The 24350-nt window shown below is 37.4% G+C and overlaps 5 protein-coding genes across 6 annotated transcripts; 3 read left to right on the top strand and 2 right to left on the bottom strand.

The window, feature by feature from the left end:
- Positions 1-176: 176 nt before the first annotated feature.
- On the top strand, positions 177-2310 carry LOC108649588 (ankyrin repeat family A protein 2). Its single transcript, XM_018098559.3, has one exon. The coding sequence runs from the start codon at positions 388-390 to the stop codon at positions 1129-1131; it is 744 nt and encodes a 247-aa protein (XP_017954048.1). The 5' UTR covers positions 177-387; the 3' UTR covers positions 1132-2310.
- LOC108649389 (zinc finger CCCH-type with G patch domain-containing protein) lies at positions 1150-2971 on the bottom strand. The gene is made up of 3 exons (XM_030384522.2): positions 2811-2971; positions 1856-2752; positions 1150-1796 (listed from the first exon to the last, which is right to left on the bottom strand). Exons 1-3 carry the CDS (start codon positions 2829-2831, stop codon positions 1203-1205), a joined length of 1512 nt encoding a protein of 503 aa, XP_030240382.1. The 5' UTR covers positions 2832-2971; the 3' UTR covers positions 1150-1202.
- A 154-nt stretch (positions 2972-3125) lies between these two features.
- Positions 3126-4919, top strand: LOC108649388 (ribosome assembly protein METTL17, mitochondrial). Its single transcript, XM_030384523.2, has 3 exons — positions 3126-4264; positions 4320-4609; positions 4671-4919. Exons 1-3 carry the CDS (start codon positions 3242-3244, stop codon positions 4792-4794), a joined length of 1437 nt encoding a protein of 478 aa, XP_030240383.1. The 5' UTR covers positions 3126-3241; the 3' UTR covers positions 4795-4919.
- A 7991-nt stretch (positions 4920-12910) lies between these two features.
- LOC115562638 (ATP-binding cassette sub-family G member 4) lies at positions 12911-22289 on the top strand. 2 transcript variants are annotated; one of them, XM_030384515.2, is made up of 10 exons: positions 12911-13139; positions 18500-18870; positions 20028-20198; positions 20270-20406; positions 20468-20613; positions 20678-20916; positions 20974-21384; positions 21447-21547; positions 21606-21967; positions 22027-22289. In XM_030384515.2, exons 2-10 carry the CDS (start codon positions 18513-18515, stop codon positions 22166-22168), a joined length of 2067 nt encoding a protein of 688 aa, XP_030240375.1. In that variant the 5' UTR covers positions 12911-13139; positions 18500-18512; the 3' UTR covers positions 22169-22289. The 2 variants fall into 2 exon arrangements, with proteins under 2 accessions (XP_030240375.1, XP_089113014.1); XM_089256888.1 differs by lacking the exon at positions 12911-13139 and adding an exon at positions 14225-15018.
- Positions 22228-24206, bottom strand: LOC108649387 (uncharacterized). The gene is made up of 2 exons (XM_018098356.3): positions 22490-24206; positions 22228-22427 (listed from the first exon to the last, which is right to left on the bottom strand). Exons 1-2 carry the CDS (start codon positions 24107-24109, stop codon positions 22317-22319), a joined length of 1731 nt encoding a protein of 576 aa, XP_017953845.2. The 5' UTR covers positions 24110-24206; the 3' UTR covers positions 22228-22316.
- Positions 24207-24350: the final 144 nt, after the last annotated feature.

The following is a 24350-nucleotide window of genomic DNA, read 5'->3' as shown; positions in this document are numbered from 1 at the left end:
AAATACGCGCATCGCTAGAACTTTAAAAACAAGTATGGGTATTTAAGTAATAATATATGGTATATACATGTTTTATTATTATTCTAGCACGTACCATATAAAATACGCAGGAACGATGCTATCTGTATCCAAAGTGTCCTTTGAAACACATCACTGGTTAGTGATTTGAATTAATTAATGGCTTTTGCTGTTCAGCTGAGCGAACAGCTGATTGCCGAATATCAGCTGTTATATATTAGGGCATTATCCCTTGCCTGTTGAAAGTTCAACAAACTCATTTGTATGTTATTTACTATTATTATTTATTCTTTACATTATTGTTGACTGATTAACACACAAGTGCTATTAGCTATTTCTCTAGTTGAACAAGAAATAGAAGTGTGCACAATGGTAGCTGCTGTAAACAAACTGCAGAAAAGCATAAATTCTGATGAAGATGAGCCCTGCAGGCCTGCCCACGTCCAGGGACCGGCTTCGTCAACTCTGCACGGGTCAAGTATATTATTGGATGCCAATTCGACTAAGCGGAAGAGTGCGTTTCTACCATACCGCCCTCAATCGACGGTCCTGACGAATTTGCAGCGCGGCAACACGGAGGCCACATTTTGTCCTGTGGAGGTTACGCTGTCCTTCCACGAACGCGCTGGTCAAGGCGAAATCACAGAAGAGCAAGTTAAAGCTGAGCTATTGCGGCAAAAACATATTGATTTCAGGGACTCCCACGGATTCACGCCCCTGCACTGGGCCTCATCCTATGGCCAGTTGGTATCAGCGCAGTTGCTTGTAGCGGCTGGTGCTGATGTCAATAGTCTGGCTCCAGATATGGTAACACCACTGCTGCTAGCTGCAGCTGGGGGGCACAATGAGATTGTGCGATTCCTACTTGATCGCGGAGCTGTATCCACGCACATGGACATTGTGGGCAATACAGCACTTATGTATGCCGCAGCCGGCAATCATCCGCACACTTGCAACGAGCTGCTGGCCAGGGATCTAGACTTCAGTGCTACCAATGAGAATGGGGAGACAGCATACGCCCTGGCCGTCGAGCATGGCGCGCATCTGTCACAGGCTCTGCTGGAACAGTATATGACTGCCGTGCTGACGGCAGGAGCGCTGGGCAACATTTAATGAAATATACATAAAAGATTTATAGGCTATAATATAGTTTTAATAAAAAGTAATATAAGTTGGTTTCTAAACTAGAACTCAAACATTTTATTCTTGTTCTTTCTCGTCTGCTGCTCCTTGCTTAAACTTATCTCCTGTGCCTGCAGCGTAGCCAGCTCTTGCTTCTGTGTCTGGAGCTGTACATTCAATCGCTTCTGCAGCTGCGCATCCGTTGCATTGCGCGCCAGCGACTGCTGCACTTTAGCAATGTCACGCTTCTTTCTGCGTATATCGTCTGCAATACGCACCGTCTCCACGTTGAGCGTTTTATTTGAATGTTGCTGCAGAGCATTTGACTTTTTCTTGTTTGCATTCTCGGTCTGCTGGCTGCCCTGACCCAGCACGCTGGTATTAAGAAAGGTAAACACGTCGGTACGTTTCGATTCGCGCTCATAGGCTTTTTCATTCGCAGCTTCCTGGCGACGTTGAGCGCGTTTCAATTTGCGCTCCACACTGAAATAATCCTTGTCGCCGTTGGCTGCCTCACGCAGCTCCATGCAAGCGTCGAGAGAGCGGCCCTGTGGCAATATCTGTGCGCTAACAGGCGTAACAATACCCCGACCATCCGAGCCAAGACCTGTGCCGTGTATATAACCCATATTGGCCATTAATTTGGAGCCTATGCCCTGGAAGCAATGAAACTTTCTTATTAAGAACTGGAGCAGAAGCTCTTGAGAAAACTTACGCGCGTATACTGCTCCCAGGCACCCAATCTCTCAGTAGGATTGAACGTAAAGAGGCTCAACTCTACCATGCGTGCTTGACGCGCTGCTTCGAAGTCGTCCATGTCGGATTCATTCCCTGCATCGCTTCCATCAGTTTCATTCGACTCTTCACTCTCGCTAGTCAGTTCGTCATCTTCAGTACTGACCAGAGGAAACAGTTCTTCAAATGAAAAGTCTCGCTCACGGTCCTTGTGATCCTGGCCATCCAGACGCACACGACATTGCTGCTCCACAAAATTGACGCATAACACTCGACCACGGTGCCACAGTCGATCTTGCAGCTTGGCCAGAACTGGACAATTGCGTGCAAGTCTATGAAAATCGGGAGCATTGTAATCCTTAATGGATGCTCCTGGTACCAGAGCCCCATGTGAGTAACGACATCGTACTTCGTCAAATCTACATTCTCCCTCCAGATAGTAGTTGCATGGCAACATCTCGCGGTGAGTTGGGTTTGTGAAGAGAACTCGGAGTCGCACGTCTAAAATGCCATTCTTATCCACAATTAATTCATCATCTGCATTGTGATAGCTAAGAGAACCCCAGCTATGCTCATGGGGTGCTGAACATTTCTCCCCCAATAGACCATTATATTTGGTGCGTAGTTCTTCCAACCGTTGTTGGTCCTCGCCGGGATCAGCTTGCTCGTGCTCCAAGTCAATTAGCTCACTTTGAAAACGTTGTAGTTCATCGTCTATATGATCGGATGTCTCAGGTGTCTTTAAGTTGCTGATAGCTTCAGGTTCACTGCTTCTGGTCAGAGCCAAGAGTTCCTCCAAATTTGTTCGCAGTGCTATTAGCTCATCGCGTTGCTGCTCGTCGGATGTAACAAGCAGCGCCTGCTTAACAACCAGCAACTGATATTGAGAATTAATAATTTATTATTCAATTTTATGATAATTAGGTAAATCTCACCTGGGCTTCGTATTCATCCATATTCTATAGCTCAAACATTTTTGTTTATATTTTGCAAAACTGTCTACGTTTGCCAGTTAAAAGGAATCGGCTACATGCTTAAGGCTAGTATGCAGCTCATGTAGCGCAGAGAATATTTAAATATGCTTAATATTTTATGTGTAACACCGATAGATTATGCATTATTCCTTTATTTTTAATTAATTTAAAAAATGATACTATAATAAATAAATCAATGAAAATATTGTTTATTAAATGCGAAACAATATTCTTTTGCATATAGCAAATCGATTATTTTATTTACCAATCTGAAAATAAAACAGTGTTAAAAAATGAGGTAAACGTGTTGCACAACTTATCAAGGAATTTCAACGGGCGCCACATGCTTGTGTTTATTTACCTTTTGTGCAGTTAAAAAAAGTCCATTTAACATGGCTTCGCATTTTATGCTAGACACAGTTGGCCATAAAATGCTCGCGCCGCGACTTTTTCTGACGAGTACACAACTGCTGAAGCGATACACCTGCAAAATAAGTGCAGCAGTTGAGCCGGCTGTGCTTGCAGATTTGGAGCAAGCGGCAATCAAACCGAGGAAACATCCCGGCATTATAAAACCCAATTTCGTCGAGCTTCCCAAGCAACTGAGCGACACGTTAAAACGTATTGTAGGCGATCATCCTGTGAAAAAAGTTCTGCGAGACAGTGAGCTGCTCAATCGTTATATAAAAGCGCGACATCCGCCGCCAACGCCGTTGGAAATCGAGAATAAGAAACGACTGATTATAGAAGAGATCAATGCAAAGATGCCATTGGAACGGTTAGCCACGCTCAGCGAGGAGGAGGCGGCGCGTTGGAAGCGAAAGCGCGAGCTAGAGATTAATAAGCGTTTGGATCAGCGCACATACGCTTGGAAGCCCATCGAATACGGCACATACGAAGCTATAGTCTATGCCGTGGGCAGAGCGGCCCAAGAGTACGCGGTAATGAAGCGCGTGCTCTCCGAAATTCAATTGCGCGATGAACAGTTCAAGCCACGCAGTTACATCGACTTTGGCTCAGGCATCGGCACCGGCATGTGGGCGGCCAGTGAACTGTGGCGTGACAGCATCTTTGAGTATTACAATGTGGATCGATCAAGGGAGATGAACGAGCTATCTGAGCTCATCCTGCAGCAGGGTCAGGAGAATAAACAGATTGCGTTGCGCAATGTTTTCTATAGACAGTTTTTACCCGCCATCGATACAAAATATGACTTAGCTATTATTTCACACACATTATTCGAATTGCCCGACAAGCAGCAGCGACAGGAGGCTCTGTTAAATCTGTGGCGCAAATGCGATGGCTACATGGTCATCGTGGAGGAGGGCTCACGCAAAGGCAGTGAGCTAGTCAATGAAGCTAGACGGTATCTACTCCGTGCTGGCGAGGAGCATGCCGGTCACACGCTGGCGCCAGTGAGTACCTGGCAAATTCATGTATAAAATGAAAGTTAATCCATTCTTTTTGCAGTGCCCTCACGATTTGCGATGCCCACGTCTTCGGGATTTAGCAGATCGTACGCCATGCAACTTTGAAATTGCCTATACGCCGCTGCGAATTAGTAGCGATTCAACAGTGGATCGTCGCACTTCTACATATAGCTATGCAATCTTGCGGAAAGGTCCTATTACAGATGCCACTCGCCAATGGCCACGCATTGTGCGTCCCACTTTAGTGCGTTCGAAGCATGCGATTTGTCGCGTTTGCACCGAAGCTGGTAATTTGCAAGAAGTCATCTTTACGGCATCCAAGCATGGCAAGTAAGTAGTGGAGTAGTGGTCTTTCATTTCCAATTTGCACACTAAATTGTATCCATTGCAGAGCCGCCTACAGTTGTGCTCGAGTCAGTCGCTGGGGCGACCGGCTGCCAATGGCCCTGGGTACGCCGCAAGCGAAGCCAAAAAAAACCAATACGGAGACAGCGGAACAATCTGAACAGGCGTAACTCACAATAGTGTTAAGGCATTTTGTTGTTAACGATACCCACGGTACCAAATCGATTGGCTTTAAATATAATGCAAACAATTTGTTGCTCTAATTAAATACAAACAAATCGTTGCGCAGCGTAAATTTTGTTAATTATTTCGATGCACTAAACTGGCATTTCCTTGATAGTTAATCAAACAGCTAGCGCACCCTCAACTAGCATTTAATAGCAAAAACACAAAGAGCTGGAAAAAAAGTAGAGCGACACAAAGCAGCAGAGCCAATAAGCTAAACAGTTGGATTTAATTGTTTTCTATAAGATATACGAACGAGTAGTATATAAGCGTTGTGTTGCGCCAATGGCCAGCAGTGAAAACACGCCCATTGCTTATGTTCCAGTCGCTGACACCGTGGATGGGTGTATGGATTTTATTACAGCAAACAGCGAATTTTATAGATTATATATGTGAGAAGAAATAAAATTGCAAAGCTAATGTCTGCAGAGTCGGTTTTATGATCGAATCATTATCAAATTTACAATTTCACAAGGTTGTAATATCCAATTACAAATGAGCTGACATGATATTGGTAATAAAATTTTTAAGTATGCATATCATTGGGGAAGCTTACTCATTTTCATAAGCCCTATACTTAACTAAAAGAGAAAAGGTTAGAGCAAAAAATTGCAGAAAAGAGTTAATGCTGTTAATGTTTAATATTTTTAATTAATTATTTATTAATAATTTATTTATTAATTTTATATGTTTATTTTTATTATGTTTGAAAATCGTATTTTTATTATATTTTTAAATCTTATACAAGCTAATTATAACAACAAATGATCAGAAATAATGTTTAATCAATTTGGGTTATGTCAATAAAGGAATGATAATTACAATTAAAATTAATATTCATGTTTGTAGGATGACGCTAATAGTGTATGTATGGCAATGATGAGTTCGATAATTATTTTAAATTCTGATTATAATAAAATTTTTAGTTTTGATTATAATTGATGATGATTATGATGTTGATGATGATGATAATGATGATGATGATGATTATGATGATGATAATGATTATGATGATGATGATGATGACAACAAAGATGATGATAATTAGTATAATGAGGAAAGAAGATGATGATGTTGTTGATGACGATGCCGAGGTGATCATAATACAAATGTTAAAACACCAACATATTAATTACATTGTTTATAATACAGTCCTTAGGATAATATTTATTAGAAAACCGAAAAACTATTAGTTATTAACAAATTATTAACAAAACTTACCCCACACAAAAGAGGATCCCCGCGCTGCTCGCCAAGTGAACGTCACAACGTCAGGAATACAACTGATCGAACTCTGCTGCAGGCTCGCACTTTAATAGGCGAGCCACTCACTGAAAATCGATCACCTCTATTCTCTGAGTGCCTAGGGAGCTAAGTTCTTACACTCAACCTGCAATGAAAAAGAGAAATGAAAATTAGCTTTTTGTCTTGAGTAGATGCAATATGGCAATTGTGGGATGATGGAAAGGCAGACGAAGAGATGTATATCTATATGTATATACATAATCAGGTTGGCGAGCTGAGCTGGCAGAGAAATCTAAGTATATACATATATTGAGCATTGCTCTGCTGAAATTTCTTTCATTTTCTTTAGCAAGAAATTGGATGCCAGTAAAAATGGAAGATTTAAATGATAATTTAAATCAACAAATTATGAAAAATTTAATTAATGAAAAGTTTGCATTCAATATGCAATATATTCAATGAACAGAAAATATAAAATATATTTGAATATATACATGATTTATTATTTCACGACTTTTAAATTATTAAATTAATTTTTTATTCACACAAAGTTATATTATATATACAATCCGATCGTCATTCAAAGTACATCGACCTGCTATAATATTAAATATTATTATTTATAGTCTTCAGCCCTGCATTGGAAACCCCTTCAAAATTCAATTAACAAAACTGGCTGCCAAGAGTTTAAATGTTTGTATATGTGCGTACGGTTCGGGTGGCATCAGTGCCAATCCCAGTTAACAGGGCACACATTGCCAGACTGACATTTGGCTATGTGTTAATGTGAAACGCGCCCTTTTGGTGACCGCGGATCATCCCTGCGTCGAGTCGTGCTCCTTGCGTGGCCATTTGGCATAAGGCTCAGGGCTAGACAGAGGGCAACTGGTGGGGCGCGAAAACTAACACGTCTCCTCTCTTCACTTTCATGGGTGTGCCAGGACATACACACATATATATTTGTACAAATATACATATATGTAGTATGCTTTTAAGGATTGGCCCTGTAATAAGGTGTGCTGTAGAGCAATGGACTGTGGCTACATAAGAGTGGTATAAAATATTGGTAAATGGAAACTATCTAAGGGGTTTCAAAACGATTCCCTTTGGCACTTTTTCAAAATGTTACATTATTATTATGATGATTATAATTATGTAATAATTACTTAAAATATCTATATATTTATCACAACACTTTTGGTACAAGTCCATATATTTTTCACATATTATGTCGAGCTATTATAAAAATGTATAATAATATATATAAAAGAAATATTTACATACATATAGAACAAAGTTATTTTCTTTATTTTAACTTATAAATTGGTCAATCATATGCATATGGCTCAAGATGAAAATTATAGATCTGATCGACACTTATAATCGTCGTTCACTTGGAACTTCGAACTAAGGCTTGTTATTTGTTATACATATTGACTATATAAAATGTTTCTTATTATTTAACATTATTTCTAGAGAGATTATGAACCGCTAGCAGTATTGGCTTCACAGCTGCAGAAAGCGTTATGAAAGTAAATCGGTCTTGATCGAAATATATATGTATAGGAATAAGCATAGTAAAATTGAAAACAAAATCAAAATATTAATTTAACTTTAATAAAACTAATATATTTAATTTTATAAAATAATTCTGTTTTGTAATTTAATTTATATAATAATTTGGACTTAAAATTAATAATATTAATTTAATTGTATAATATTTACATATATATTGGTTCAGGTTATTTCTTAAATCTGCTTACATATGTATATGTGTATACATATGTATAATATAATATATATAATATAATATTAAATAAATATATTCAGTACACATTCATTAAATTAAGTTTACGTTCTATGTAATTAAATTAATTGATTACTACTAAGATTTCCGTTTTCCCGTTTAATTACGAGTATGCGATTATATTGTATTTTTAATACAATATAAATATATTAAATATTGGCCAATTAAGCTGCTGTTGCAAATTATCATCATATGACACCTTACAAATGCATGTGGCATACGAATTTAATTAGAGAATGCATTCGCCAAGTCATTAACCCATTTAGTTAAATATATATAAACTTGATATGACGGTACATATATAGACATACATATATACATAAATATATGTACATATAAGGCTGTCCAATGGTAAACGTTTACATTATATGCTAACCAAGGCACAAAGACACCCCCGCCCTATGGGAACTGAACAACCAACACACACAAGCACACACACACACTCACACATACAGAAGCGCGTCATGTGGCGCCCCCAGAGCTGTGGACATTGCTAGCTCGATGCTCTAATACATACATAGATAGTTATACGCATAGCGACTAGGTGGGGTCAGCTCATTAAAAAGGCGCGTTCGCTGGTGTCAGCTGTCGCTCCGTCTCTATCTGGCTATTTGTACTAGTAAGGTGCGTCCCACAACAACAACAACAACAACAACAACCACAGCGGTACGGAATGAATTGGTGGCGTTTAGAAAGCATGCGCTGCTGTTGCAACATTCGTTTGACCCACCCAATCAGTCAGTCAGCCAACCAAGCGGCCAGCCGGCATTGTTGTTCCTTTTGTTCCGAGTCTAATTCTAATGTCGACTCCCCTGGACAACAGAAAAAAAAATAAAACAGAAAAAAGAAACAGAATATAATAAAAACTAAAAAACGGCAGCAAAGTCTTCTCATACAGTATATAGTCGGTCGGACGAGCAGTCAGTTAGTTAGTCGAGCAAATGGCATTCCGGGAGGCTACCTAGTGGCTGTTGGTGCGGTCTGTGCATCAGTCGAGGCTCGAGCGTTGCCAGGAATAGTTGGATACATAACTATATATACTCAAGTCGACCCAGTGCTACTATTTGTGAGCTATCCTTAGCCGGCATCTTTCATTCGCGCCTGTATCTTGCTGAACCGTTACAAATGTCACATCCGAATCCGGTTGAGCAAAATTTCAGGTGTGTGAGAAATTTGTAGCGGCCTCATCAGGGTATGCAAAGTGTTTCATATAAGTGTATCTGAAATGAAAAAAAAAATCACAATTGTTAAAGATGGCTAACAGGGAATTACCCTAAGATCGTTAAACTCGGAGTTTTTCTGGAGTTCTGGAGAGGGTGAGCAGTTTACAGCTATCATATATAAAGAGGTATTCAAGTCAACATATCCTCCATACTTGACATAGGATATCCTCTAAGGTTCTCCAAATTAAGTAGAGTCAGTTCAAGATTTTCAAATAATTTTTTAAAGCTTGTTAAGGTTTTTAGGATTGTTTCATTACTCTCAAATGCAGTCTTCATTTTAGTAATCTTTAAAATATATTTGCAAAGGACTGAAAAAACTAAACCCATGCTAGCTTGAGATTAAAGTAGAAAAATTTTAAAATTAAATACATACTAATTCATGAAGCACTCTTGAGAATCCTGTTAAATTAGAAAACATACTGTAAATAAAATTAAGAAAAATAATAATAATAAAACAATTGGCGCTGATGCATATCAGTTACTCAAAAATGCAATAAATTTTTTAAAAATATTAATTTTGTATAAAATAACATTAATTTTGATTGATCATTATGCTGTCAAGTTGATGATAAGCGCCAGACGGCGTGGGCATATAAATAAATATATATGTATATATAAATATACTATATATGTATATACATTTTTATAAATGTCTACAAAAGTTTCATTCATTTGATTTCATTCATAGCTGAAAACCCCCAGCATTATTCATAATAAATTGAATGAAAATAAGTGATCTTGATCAGAAAGGAGGAATAAAGAAAATTGAATTATTTAACACATACATATGTATATTTCAGAAATACGGTTAGCATTATTATATGATGTGATATAAAATTTCTATAGGAAGTCCTAAAAGCGGTTTACAGATATGATAAAACATATATGACTTATATATAGTTATTTTACATAAATGCGTATTTGATGGTAAATATACATATTTTATTATAGAGAATTTATGAAAAAATTCATTCAAACTGAAATTCATATGCAATTTGAAAGTCTCTTAATGAATAATTATTTTATAATAATTATGAGCTAAGACTAATACAAAATTCTTCTCTGACTGTTTATATTATTCTACATTTCATTTCTCAAATCACGCCATCAACACGAATGGGTAATAAAATGGGCGCACGTTTCGCATCCGACAAGAAACATGTTGAGGCAACGATGGCGTAAGTTTTCAGTGGAAAGAGCCCAAGACAAATTACTAATCCCGAGTTATCAGTTTAACAATTGAACGAGAAACACACAAACAAATGCGGAAAACAATAGCTACTATGCGATTGTACTAGAGTCTATATCGCTCTCAGTAGAACACCCACAACCCAAGCTGACGTCGAGCTCGACGACGACTTTGACTTCGGGTTCGACTGAGATCATACAAATGCCGCAAACATTTGGACTTTGGCATTAGACGATGCGTCGTACCGAATCTAGCCGATAAGTAACTGACATTTATATTATAGCTTGCGTTCACGTTGCTCGACCCACAAAACAGCCCAAGTATTTGCCAAGAATTTCCTGTGAATTTCTTCATATACATACATATATTGTCGTATATTTTAATCTTATCATTTTATGTGCAAGTCGTGCTTTCGATAATATCGACATCCATGAAATGCTTATGTAAATTTCATATAAATAATATTTTTCCTTCTGTTCATCAATTAATTCATCAAGTATCCAAAGTCTATGTTCGGAGGCTCACGATCTTCAAATGATCTGCTAATCAGCGCTACAGACTTGAGGGAACCGGCCTGTGCATTGCTTTTAATTATAATTGCTATTGTGATTTTATTTTATGTCTTGTTATGCTCGCTCGCGAACAGAAAGAGAGCATATTAGTTTTCATCAGTGTCCTTAAAGTTTTAAATATATATGTGCCTGTATATTCTCAACTGAACCTGAAAAATGTAATAATTTACTTAGAATTGACTTTTATAGAATATATATGCCTCTTAAAGGGCATGGCAAAGCGCAAAAAAATAATATATTTTATAGCCTTGATAGTTTGGCAGGTGGATTGATATTGAGGCATACCTGTAAATAATATATTCTTTCTATTCTATGAATAACATCACAGTCATTATATTATATTTTTCTATAAGAACTAAATTATTATTTATCCTTAGAATTATTTGGTATGCAAATTTCATTAACTAAAAAAATATTATATATATTTTACAGTTCTTAAGGCGAGATTACAATTTTGTCAATTTAACCTTTAATCAACTATTCAGCGACGCCTATAAATCACAAGCTACGAGTATTATGCAGTTGCCTGCACCCGACTACAGCATTGTTTTGCTTCTATTCTATTAGAAAACAATAATGCATTCGTTTCAATTGGGTTCAGTCTCATTTCACAGTCAAGCTAATTACGGTCCAAAGTCGAAAAATGAGCAAATAAATACAAACCCATACATACACATACACGTATATTACAACAATTACGATAAGAGTTTAACTAGTGTTCTTAAAAAATTTCAAGTATTTCATAGCCACTTGAGATGAATCAGCTCCTGAATGCTTAACGACTGAGTTTTGAATATGCATTAAATAGTGAAAGTAACAAAAGATACTACGTACATACATATATCATATATATAAAGTATATTTATGGTATATATATAGATTTACATTGTGAAGTACTCTAAGCTCTCAGTGATAAGCAAAATAATGTTATTTTGATAAGATATCGATTTTTAAGCAATGCCAAAACAACCCAGCTCATTTCTTTCTGCATAACCCCTAGCTGAACTTTGAGAATACTCCAAGAATATTGCATTATTTATATAAATTAATATATGTATATTGAAAACAAATAAAATCGCAATACCTGTTTACAAGTTTTCCACTGCGAGTTAGAATTAATTAAAATTTATAGTTACACAAGTAAGTATTGAATTGAACTTTGCATTATATTATCTGATTGGCAAACATTAGACTTTCAATAATATATGGGAATCTAAAAATTCATAGATAGTCAACTGATATAAGAATTATTTGATAGTTTCCTGTTGACAATTTCAGATAAGAATTTTAACTTATTTTTTATGTAGTTTATATAATTAAACATGGTATACGAAAGAATTTTTTTTTGCCTACAACTAGAGAATATAGTACAATAGAGAAAAGCGAGCTAAAAGCCAGCAATTAATTAGCCATGATTCATGAGGGGAGCACAAAGAACTTTTGACTGCATTGGTATTGTGTATTGACAGCATTGTTAAGTCGTACGATAATGCCGCTCGTATAGAGCGATCCATTGTTTAAGAGCGAAGAAAATAACAGCAAGGCCAACTGAAGAATTTTATTACGTAGCAAGACGTATGAAATGTATAAGAAAGACATACGATACATGGACTTGTGAACCCAAAGACCGAGCCCAATATCAATGCGTTGCGTTGCCAACCGATCGCGGGTGCTGCGTCGGCTAAATATATTATTGAAGAGCTGTTATCACCAGAAGGAAAACCACAATTATAGCAGGCCCGCAACACTAATAGCCAATGTGAACAAAAAGCGTTAGTAGAAGCCAGCAACAAATGCCGAACGGACTTCGTTTTCGGTTTCGCTGTGATAAAGCTTGCATTGCACAGATACACACACACACACACACATACACAAGTAATCGTGCTCGCGCTCACATAGATACTCACGCACGCTCACACACAATCACACAACAGCTGAGACGCTCGATCGTGTCTTTGTGTGCGTCTCAACCGGCTGGTAGCTGCCTCCATTGGAGCTCGGAGGGAATCGCCACAGCTAGCTGGGATTATTGTTTGTTTGCTGGCCGCCAGTCGCCGATGTCACATCGTAGACGCAGCTACGCGGTTTCTGTGGAGCGCGCAAAATTAACTAAGTAAATAAACCACAGCTAAAAACACAAAAGAAACGAACCAAATATAAGCGAGTATATAGAGTAGACTGTAAATTGTGTAGCATAATAACCAAGCGACGTGCAATATCATTCCTTAACTGCGATCGTTCGAGCACGGCACGGGTAAGGCAAGCACGAATTGTTTGTATCTGCAAGTTAACACAACACCAGGAACAAGAACTGTGCGCTAAAAAAAAAATATCTACATATAATATACAAAAAATTGCAGAGACCGAAAAGTTAAACATTTTTAAATTGTTTTGACTTTTGAATGAGTTATGTGGATCTCATTTTAATTATGAATGAAGAGTGAACTCTGAAGCATTTTAAGTGATTACACAAAAAAAAAAAAAAAAACAAAAAAAAAAAAAAATAAATATAAAAAATATACACTTACAAAATAATGTATAGCAAACCATTCTATAAAACTAAAAGGATATTTCATAGTGAATAATAAAAATTATTTATTTTTACTAAAACAAACTAAGCAAAAAATCGTATAAAAAGTAAAATAATTAACAAATAGGGAGAAGATAAATAATAAAATAAAATTGATTATATAATTGCTATATAAGCCTATTTAAAATTTAAAAAAGATAATATTATATTTAAAAAAAAAAAAACTTTTAACTACGACTAACCATTTTCGATGGATTTGGATAAAAAAAAAAATAAAATAAAATAAAATAAATACAAAATAAAAACAAAGTAGAAAATATAAAATGAATATATTGGTATCATAACCAGAAATCGTATATTTTTTTTTCAAAAATTATATAATTAAGAAAATCAGAAATAGTTTTTAATTTTATTTACAAAAAAAATTAACAGCTAAATATACTAAAGAACAATTTGATTTTTGTTCGAACAAAAATATAAATACATTTTTATAATTTATTAAAAAAAAAAAAAAAAGAATTTTGTGTATATATTTTTAACTAATTAAAAAATCAGTAAAATCTGAAAAATATATACATATTATATACACCAAAGAACAAATTATTATTTGCATGTTTTGAGTTATTGACAAAAATAATCTCCGCCCTACACGCTTACAAGCAAAAATTCTGAAATTAATCAGATGATCATTAGCAATTTGGAATGATGAATGTACATTACTCTTAGTCAAAGAGTATATTCACCTCTAGCTAAATACATAGATTTGCATTCTAATGACAATAATTATTAACGAAGTTAAATTTGAGAAAAAATCAAAATAAAAACAAATTATAATTGTGGTCTTTGAATTGAAGTTCTGATTCCCAACGGAAGCAGCTGTCTTTGCTCTACTCTCTCTCTCTCTCTCTCCAGATCTATTCTGTTCTCCAGGTTTGGCTACCGTTTCGAGTCTCTCAACCGGTTTACTTCCGAGAGCGGAGTAAACAATAACATTGTAGCATACAGATAGATACATAGCACAGACACATGCATATGTATATATGCATATGTATAAGTTACAATTGCAGTGCGTATACATATATAGTATTTCATAATATGTGGATAAGATGAATTTCGGGAATACCTTGGCAACGAGACAAGACAGGTTTCTCAGTTGCCTTCGAGTCATTCAGCTGACAAGTTTTCCGTTTTCGGTGATTTTTGCATGCAAATAATAAGAGTGAACTGCAAATAGTAGAGAACACACGACAGTGTCAATCGAATATTGAAATTCTGCTGATAAAGTATCAGTGGGACGGTGTGCGTCACAAGCAAATGGCGTAGTTTTTAGTTTAGCCCTTCAGTTGGCTGATATACTTATGTATATATATAGTGCACTATGTTTGTATGAGCGTGAAATTCAGGGCATTGACATTTTATAGTGAGCTGAGTTTTCGTTCCGACTAATTCAAGTGCAATGCCCACTAGCCGTAGTTGGGTGAGCGAGATTAACAGATAGCCAGATTCTCCGATTAATAATTCGCATGTTATTGAATATTTAATGGAATACATATGCAATGCACGAGCAGTTGACTAGCTGCTTTCGAATCTTGACCATGTCCAGGTAAGCTCCAGTTTGCCTAGAATAGCATGGTATACGAATGAATCTGAATTGGGATGAACAAAAGAATGGGGCACAGAAAACACACTACTTTAGTTTGTTCCTTATAGTTCAGAATTTCACTGAAACAGAAAGAGAGTGAGAATTAATGCATTTGCCCGTCATTTTGCGTTATTAGAGAGAAAGAGATAATGCAATTTAAATACATTTAATTGTATAAAAATAAAATAATTCAACATTTGCCTTAAATGGAATTGAATATTATTTCAAATGATTTTCCTGAGTTAGAAGAAACTTTTGAAAAGATTTTTGACTTCTTTAATACCTCTTTGACATAGACTTTATGCATTGTTTGTTTAATTCGATTGATTTTACACCACTTTGCTTCTTAGGCCTTTGTAAGATATTTTAAATATTGCAATCTAGAACTTGTTGATTTAACACAAAACAACTTTCCTTTTTTTTTATTATTAAAATTTTAAAATTAAAATTATTTAAAAAAAATTATTTTGATTGTAAATGTTCTTTTTATAATGTTTTACATTTCGAGTTGTATATTAAAAATGTGTGCTTGCAATTTTGCAGAGCAGTTGAATATAAATATATACAAAATATTTAAGATATATAAATATTATCTATGAGTTTTCTACGAACTATATGTATAATAGTTCTATTTTAATATAAACTCTATATATACTATACATTCCAAGACATTACTACACTCTAACCTATACTATATACAATTATTCTAGTCCTATTCTAACATTGCATATCTATTTAAAATATATGTGTATAATTATTTTCACTCTAGTTTACCTTGCCATAGTATGCATAAACTTAATGCTTGTAAGCTCTCATACTATATACGCTATATAATAGAAGTATACTATACTATTTGTAACTCTTCTGAGCTTACATATCCTAAAAAATACCTTTGTGAAAGACTCCGTAGTGTCCAGCAATATGTGTATATTCACATGCTAAGCGATGCTTTGTAGATAAGGCGTCCAGGCTGCGGGTTAAAGATGACACATAATGAATAAATCGTCATAAGGCGAAGTCAATTGCATTTACATTTAATTCACATTGTATACAGATATACTATATGCAATTATATTTATATATATGTATATTTACATTTATATATACATAATTAAGCCTACAATATATGAAGATGAGTTCGAACAATGCTTTTGTTTTGATTAAAATGTCGTTACATATTTAAGAAACTTATAATATATATGTGCATATATGCGATTGTTTTCTACGATTATAATTGTTCGTATTTGCAATTGTACCTTGATCTTACGGAATATATATAAATATATATACGCTAATATAAATATATAAATATAATATACGTCTGAATGAAGCTATTTGTTAACAATACGTCAAAAATATGGAGTAAATTGCGTGCTACATTTACTTATATAAATATTAAATATTTTATTGGGGTTGTTGCAGATAATTTTAATATTTTTTATATGCCCATTGCATGGCTAGAGCTCTGTTGTATGCTGATTTATAAAGCAAGCAGTTCTAAGTCAAATATAAGGTGTGTTTATAGAAATATTTTTTATATGAATAAATATAAATTTTTATTTATATTTATATCAATTTTATTTGTTTTGTGATTATAAAGATTTTAGCATATATTAAATATAGATATTCTTCCTCATTTGCTCTTCAATTTTAGCTATTTATTAAAAGTGCATGTTGCACCTTAATAAACAAAACAAATATCAAATAACATGCATAATTTTTGACGTCAAGTGTAATCGTCATTTGCGTAATTAAGTGACATAAACAAAAAATACGCGGCTCAAAAGCCAAAAGTGTAGAAAAAAAAAACTACAAGTGAGAACGTTACAGACGAGCGCAACCGACGGCAGTAATACTCATTAATTGACTGAAACAATGATAGAATTTACAGATTAAATTTTATTGATACATATTTTATTTATTTTTATAAATACATATTTTTAATATATTTGTAATCACAGCTTAAACAATATATACATATATATTTATGTATGTATATCAAAACACTAGCTTCATAAAAATAAATTAAGACGAAATGCATTAATTTTCTGCTGACATTACATAAAAACCAATATACTCTTTTCAGTCTGTGAATCAGTATAGAGTACATACATGCTGAATGTAAAGCTATATAAAATATATGTGTGTGTATCCGTCTGTCTGTCTGTCTTTATATTCATGCACATACACAAATTCTAAAGTTAAAACCTTTCCACTCAACTGGTGTTTACCGGCGGGTGGCAAACATTTCGCCGCTTTAATAATTAACAGGTGCAAAGGTGAGCAGCTTACGGTAGTCATCCACATGTGCTGCGCCCATGATCCGCCACAGTTCGATCAGAGTGCAAAATGGTACGCAATTCACATTGAAAGCAAAAATAAAACCCGTTTGATCAAGTTGAGCATTTTCGTAGCTGTGGCTGCGGCCAGGTAGCCGCCAGCTGGACTCTGCCCCAATAAAATGTGGCACAGCTCCATGAGCCATGACGCCCGTTGCATCACTGTGAAAATCAATCAAGCATAGCTGCAGCCAAATGCAGCGTGTTTGAGTCTGCAAATAGAGTTCACAAATGAATTACAAATGTGCTTATAATAGATAGTCTACTCCATTATCTAAGTTTTTGGTAAATTAGTCACGAGTAAATTAGCGACAGCTTGATTTATAATTATTGATTAGAAAGTTCTGAGGTTTTTATGGTACTCCAATATAGAATGTATATAATTAACTTTGATAATTTAACGATGCTATATAAATTAATTTTAACCAATTTAAACTAATTTACAAATATGTTTATATAGCTATAGAACTAGTTCGATTTAGCAGTAAGCAAAATTTTTGAAAAGGAAGCAGCCATACAGCATGACTAAATTGCTGCCAATTATATAAAATATATTTAAATATTTTTAACAATTTCACAAATGAAATTTCTTCAAAAAAATTGATGTTAAAAAAAAAAGATTTTGTTTTTTGAACTTAAACTGTTGATTATAGATATTCAAAACAATTTTGCCAACGTAACCCCAAGGGCACATAATTCATTTGCAGTAATTAACCGTTTATTACTTGGACTTTCGTATCTATAGTCGTTTTTATAACACAGCACATGCCTCAAATAAAGTTTTTATATATTTTTGATATTTAATTTTTTTTTAAGAACTGTAGAGTTTCTTAAAATGAAGTCTTAAAAAAAATAGATAAATAAATAAAAATACATAAACAAAAAAATATATATAATTAAATAAATATATAATATTACAAAATTTTTAAATATTTTTAAGTATTCTAATATAATAATAATTATTATTATTATTCTTGTATTTGATCTTATCCTTTACATAATCTCAAAAATGTAAGAATCAACCAATCTAATAATCTAATCGTTCAACGTTAATCTTTACTTGAATGCTACAAGTTTTCATTTCGTATTTACATTATTTGCAGCTGATTGATTACAATGCTATCGGCGAGAGAACAGTTCTTCAATAGCGATGGCGGCACTCCCGGCATAGGCCTGGGCATTGAGATTGGGGAGAGCGGCACAGCGAAGCCCGGACGCGGTGTCTACAATGCCACCACTGTGCCCATGACAAGCGCCAGCAGCTGGCGCAATGGACAGACGAATACAACGACCACTGCCACGCCCACTGGCGCTGCAGTTGCCGCTGCCAAGCAAACGCCCTTGGAGCCGGTGGTGGAGGCCGAGGAGGATTTCAACATTGATACGAATGCACTATCCAATCTGCCGCCACGCGAGCCCGTGGACATTGAGTTCAAGGAGCTCTCGCTGACGGTCAAATTGGGCTTCAAACGAGGTGAGTGCCGGCATTTACGATCGTCAGCTCTGGCCACGATATGGCAGTCTATAAAAGTTCAAACACGTCCGATAAGATTGCTAAAAAAGAAAATAAAAGGCGCTCCATTTTATGGATTCATACAGAATAGCGGCTACTTTTTATGGAGCCACAAGAAGAATTAGAGCCTAGGCGCATGGGTCTTGGCAGTTCAAAAAACACACGAATAACCACCTATTAGGTATTTTTGTTAACAGCTCATGCTTTTACAATTGATTAGATACGACGCCCTTGCCCCTGTGGGCCCATCAATTAGTCAACAGCCATAGATAGAGCTGGAGCATATCAATTTTAGAGAATAGTTATGAAATGAAATTTTATTTTTATATTTATAGCTTAGAGCTCAATTAAAAATTTTTTAATAGGTTTTTTTTTGGAGGTACTTTAGCACAAATAGCTTCGCTATAAATAATATCAAAGTCCAGGAAGCTAACTTTAACTTTAAATTTTTATATAAAAGTTAATTTTTGTCCGTTTGCTCGCTTGTAGTACGCGAATGATTAAGATACGTTAGCACAGTGCTCCATAACGTAATTATTCCAGTTGTTCTCTAATTAATGTTTATCATTAAATAAAGCCCTCACCTTTAAGAGCTAATCGAGTGGCGTACAATTTATTACCTGTTTTCATATAAGCTAATATATATGCATTGAAGAAATATAAAATGACTTCGCAAAGCTATCCTCAACCCATTAATAATTTGCATTCAATCTATATGTGTATATATTAGACAGAGGAAGGTTGTTAGTTCCTATGAAGTATATATATATACTCTTACTTGTTCTAGTATAAACGGTTTGCTTTGTAAGTATAAATGAAATTGGAGGAGCAGTGCAGGGTATCTCCAAGTTGGGATTTCCCGGTTAAAGCACTCTTAGTTGTTTTCATTGATTCCATTAATCAGTTGCCATGACTAGGCACAAACTAAGTGTTAATAAATAAGATTCTCTAAATCAAGTTTCTGATTGGTTAAATCTGCATATTATAGTCGTTCAATTTAATAACAGGCTTGGCTTAAGTGTAATTGAGTAATAACTAGTATTAACAGGCTAAATGACTTGTAGAATGATCCGATAATCGAGATGAAAAGTGACGATTGATAAATTTATGTCAAACAGGTGAAAAGGAAATTCTACACAATGTCTGCGGCAAGTTTCCCGGTAGCCAGCTAATTGCCATTATGGGTCCATCGGGAGCTGGTAAATCCACGCTTCTCGATGCTCTTTCTGGATTTAAGACAACCGGTGTCGATGGTTCCATACGACTCAATGGACGACGACGGGATTTGCGTGAGTTTATTTCAAAATGAGAATTTACAAATATTTAATTGATCAAATATATTTATATATCTCGATCACAGCCTCGTTTCGTCGCATGTCCTGCTACATCACACAGGACGATCGTCTGCAGCCTCTGCTGACGGTGACCGAGAACATGCATATAGCGGCCGATCTGAAATTGGGTGAGAATGTCAGCTACGAGGAGAAGGAGAGCAGAGTAAGCGAAAAGTTTTGCACCTTTATCAAAATTCATCTAAGCGTGACTTACCATTTTCTAGATTGAAGACATTCTGTTGCTGCTGGGCCTTTACGATCACGATCAGACGATGACAGGCCGCCTGTCTGGCGGCCAGAAGAAGAGGCTATCCATTGCCATGGAATTGATTAACAATCCCACTGTGATGTTTCTGGACGAGCCCACAACGTAGGTGCACATTTTCGACTAGTCAGAGCCAATTCTCAATCTCTCGTTTTACTCTGGCCAACAGTGGCTTGGACAGCAGTTCCTGCACCAAAGTCTTGGAGCTATTGAAACGCTTGACCACCCAGGGTCGCACCATCATTTGCACCATACATCAGCCCACTGCCAAGCTATTCCAAATATTCGATCAAGTCTATGTGCTCTCATCCGGCAACTGCGTCTACCAGGGCGGCACCCAGAAGCTGGTGCCCTTCCTGCAGTCCGTGGATCTGCCCTGTCCCATGTACCACAATCCAGCTGATTACAGTGAGTGACCCATGAGACCAGCTGTGAACATAGTAACGTTTCTTCCTCCCCACGCAGTCATCGAGCTGGCCTGCGGGGAATACGGTTTCGACAAGATCGATACGCTGAAGTCAGCAGCGGAGAACGGCAGCAGTCTGATCTGGTTCAACAATCCCAGCGCTGTGCTGCGCTCCGAGGCGCTCATCCACAAGCATCCCATACCCAAGCGTAGTAAAAACGTTTCTCTGGAGAACACCAGCTTTATGAATCAGTGCACGGTGCTGCTACGACGTGGCTACATCAAGTCCGGTCGCGATACGACAATGACCCATCTACGCCTCTTCGTCAACATTTGCGTGGCCGTACTCTACGGCGCGATGTACGATCATTCCGGCAAGGAGGGCTCACGAGTTTTGGATAATTATAATCTTCTGTTTGCCATATTAATGCACCATTCCATGACGACGATGATGTTGACGGTTCTGACATGTAAGCAGAGAATAATTCTCAACTCTCTGATCGGCATAGAGACTGATCTTCTTTAATTGCAGTCCCCCTTGAGATGACAATATTGATCAAGGAACATTTCAATCGTTGGTATTCTTTGAAGGCCTACTACACAGCCATGACGCTCTTGGAAATACCCATAACAGTAATTAACATAACCTCGAGGATAGTCTATTATATCTAATATCTCACCCGCTCTACAGTTTATCAGTACACTCCTGTTCACGGTCATCATTTATTTGTGGAGCTATCAGCCCATGGAGTGGGTGCGCTTCTGGATGTTCTTTGTGATCAGTTTGTTAGTTGTGTTTGTGGGTCAAAGTTTTGGATTGATTGTTGGCGCCTGGTGCAATGTGGTCAACGGTACTTTCCTGGCTCCCGTGCTAACCATTCCCATGATGATGTTCGCCGGCTTTGGTGTCACTTTGCGCGATCTGCCCAGCTACCTGAAGTGGGGCAGTCACATATCCCACTTGCGATATGGCCTCGAGGGCTACATAGCTGCCATCTATGGAATGAATCGGGGGGTTTTGGACTGTAACGAGGCGCCCTACTGCCATTATAGGTAAGGAACTACATCAGCAGGTGCCCAAGTGGATTGCTTAAGCGTTTACACTTTTGCAGATATCCAAAGAAGTTCTTGGAGGAGATTACCATGTCGGGCGATCAGTTCTGGAACGATCTCATGGCGCTGAGCATAATGCTGCTCCTCTTCCGCGTGAGCGCCTACTTTGTGCTCAAGGCCAAGCTCAAGTCGATCCGATGAGCGCTGCCATTCCAAGGAACAAACTTGCCCACTTGTATTATATATAAATTGTTGAAAACTACGTTTAGTGTTAATTTTACTAAATTAATTACATTAATAAAACACTTGTTAATTAAATCTATAGCACGTAGACTCTATATCACACGTTTCAGTTGTTCAGGCCTTGCGCAGCCTGCTTTAGCTCCTTCTTTGCAGTTGCTGTCTGCTCCAAAAGCTGTTGCAGCGCTTGAGCATTGGATGCCATCTCACCAGAATGGAGCTGAGGAGAGATTGAAATTAGAATTAGATTGGCTAAGGTGGATATTAAGATTATTAACTTACCAGTACAACACGCTGACCCAGCGCTTCCAGCAGTCTCCGTTTCAAGCGCAGCAGGGAGGTCGCCGATCGACTGAATTTCAGCGTCTGTTGCGGCGTCAGTAGCTCTATAAAGTATATGCTGGCTTGCTCGCCTTGAGTCTGGACACGCAGGCTGGGCAAATTGATGCCGGCAATGGGGCATACCAAGTCAACGCCTTCCACCTCGGCATCTGCCGACAACTGATTGGCATATGCTGTCAGATCCTCACGTTGACTGAGCAAATAGGCGGGCGCACGGGCGAGCTCCTTGAAGGCCTGCTTCGTCTTGACGTCCGTCCAGTCGGGATGCTCTATGGCCACAGCAGATCGTAGCACAGTCAAGCGGCTGTCCACTTTGGGTTGTGCGCGCTGTCGCTGACGTTGTGCGGCCTTCAGCTCCTCGGCCCCGTCGAACAGCTGCTTCGAGTGGTGACCCAGAATAACCAGGGAGAGGCACGCATCCACTAGTTGGTCGGGAAAACGGTCATACTCGCCGTTATTCAATTTACGTAATGCAAACACCTCCAATTTTCTCAGCTGCTCAGCAGTTAAGTTGCAATTCAGCTGTGCGCAGCCCCAGAGGAATGTGGACACATCCTTGGCACGCAATTCACCGGGATTGAAGCTCAATAAACGTTCCACAAGCGCCTGCATGCATTCTGGCTCATCCCACTGCATCTCAGCGAAGTACGCAAATATGTGTGCCAGGCCACGAGGCTGAAGTTTTGTTAGTTGTGTTTGCTCCAGGCAAATGCTCTGCAGGTGCTGGCAGATACGCTCGTCGTGAACGCGCTGGAAACGCAACGCCTTGACGTAGCACACAAGCAGCGAATCATCCGGAACGCTATCCCCGTCAAGCTTTAAGTTCAGAGTTGCATCCACCAGGGCATCCTCATATGCCTGACGCACTTCACCCGTCACCAAAGTCGAAGTTTTATAGGCAGCATTCGAAACCAGAGCCAGGTCCAAGGGATTTAAGTTAGCCAAGTGCTTGCCAAGCTGCGTCGCAAGCAGCGTCTCCAAATCAGTTTGCTGATTTTGCTTCTGAAGGCCTAAATAGAAACAGATTTGCAGAAAACGCTGCTTGCTGCCAGCCGCTTCCTGCACCAAACGTCGCATGGCCGCATGATAGAAATCGATGCGCCTCAGCCAATTCGGGATAAGGAACAGAAATGCATAGAGCGTCTCCAGCACAGTGGAAACGTCCATTTTGTCTAACTGTGCAGTTGCGTGCGCATCCAACACATTCAAGGCCTTGGCATACATGGCTGGTACTGCATTGGAACGATAACTGGATGTATGTATGATCAGAGCCGGCAGCTGTGAAGCATCTGTCTGCTGCACGGAGCGTCGGAAATAATGCTCATCTGTGATGGGATAGTAGTCCGAATAGCGGATTTTCGTTGGTGGCAGCACGTGCTCCTCGCATTTGTAGCGGTCGATGGCTATGTGCTTGGCAAAGCGGGTCAGCAGCGTGCCGGTCTCATCTGAAGTGTCCCGCATTACATCCCTTACTGTGAAAGAGGCATAGCATCGCACTTGGTTTAGCTTTCTGCTGTTTGTGATCGATGCGCACGTAAGACGACGCAACAAAGCAAACATTTCTATTGCAATTTTAATATTATTTATATAACTTAATTTATCAAACACAACGTGCTCGGCTCCAATCTATGTATGTAAACTTATCAACCAGTGTTGTAAGAGGTGCAAAGCGCGCATTCTTTGATGCAATCGTTTTTTTTTTTTTGTACATTTTGTGTTGGTGGTTGTCTCGGCTAAAGAAATACAAAATTTCAAAATTTAGCAAATAATTGGCTGTAGTTGTTTAAGCATTAAAAAATTA

This window comes from Drosophila navojoa, chromosome 3 (genome assembly GCF_054131105.1).
Source record: "Drosophila navojoa isolate 15081-1374.11 chromosome 3, UAZ_NAV_1.0, whole genome shotgun sequence".
Lineage (NCBI taxonomy): Eukaryota > Metazoa > Arthropoda > Insecta > Diptera > Drosophilidae > Drosophila > Drosophila navojoa.
The sequence above is the reverse complement of the archived record's forward strand: the minus strand, read 5'-3'. Positions and strand labels throughout refer to the sequence as shown.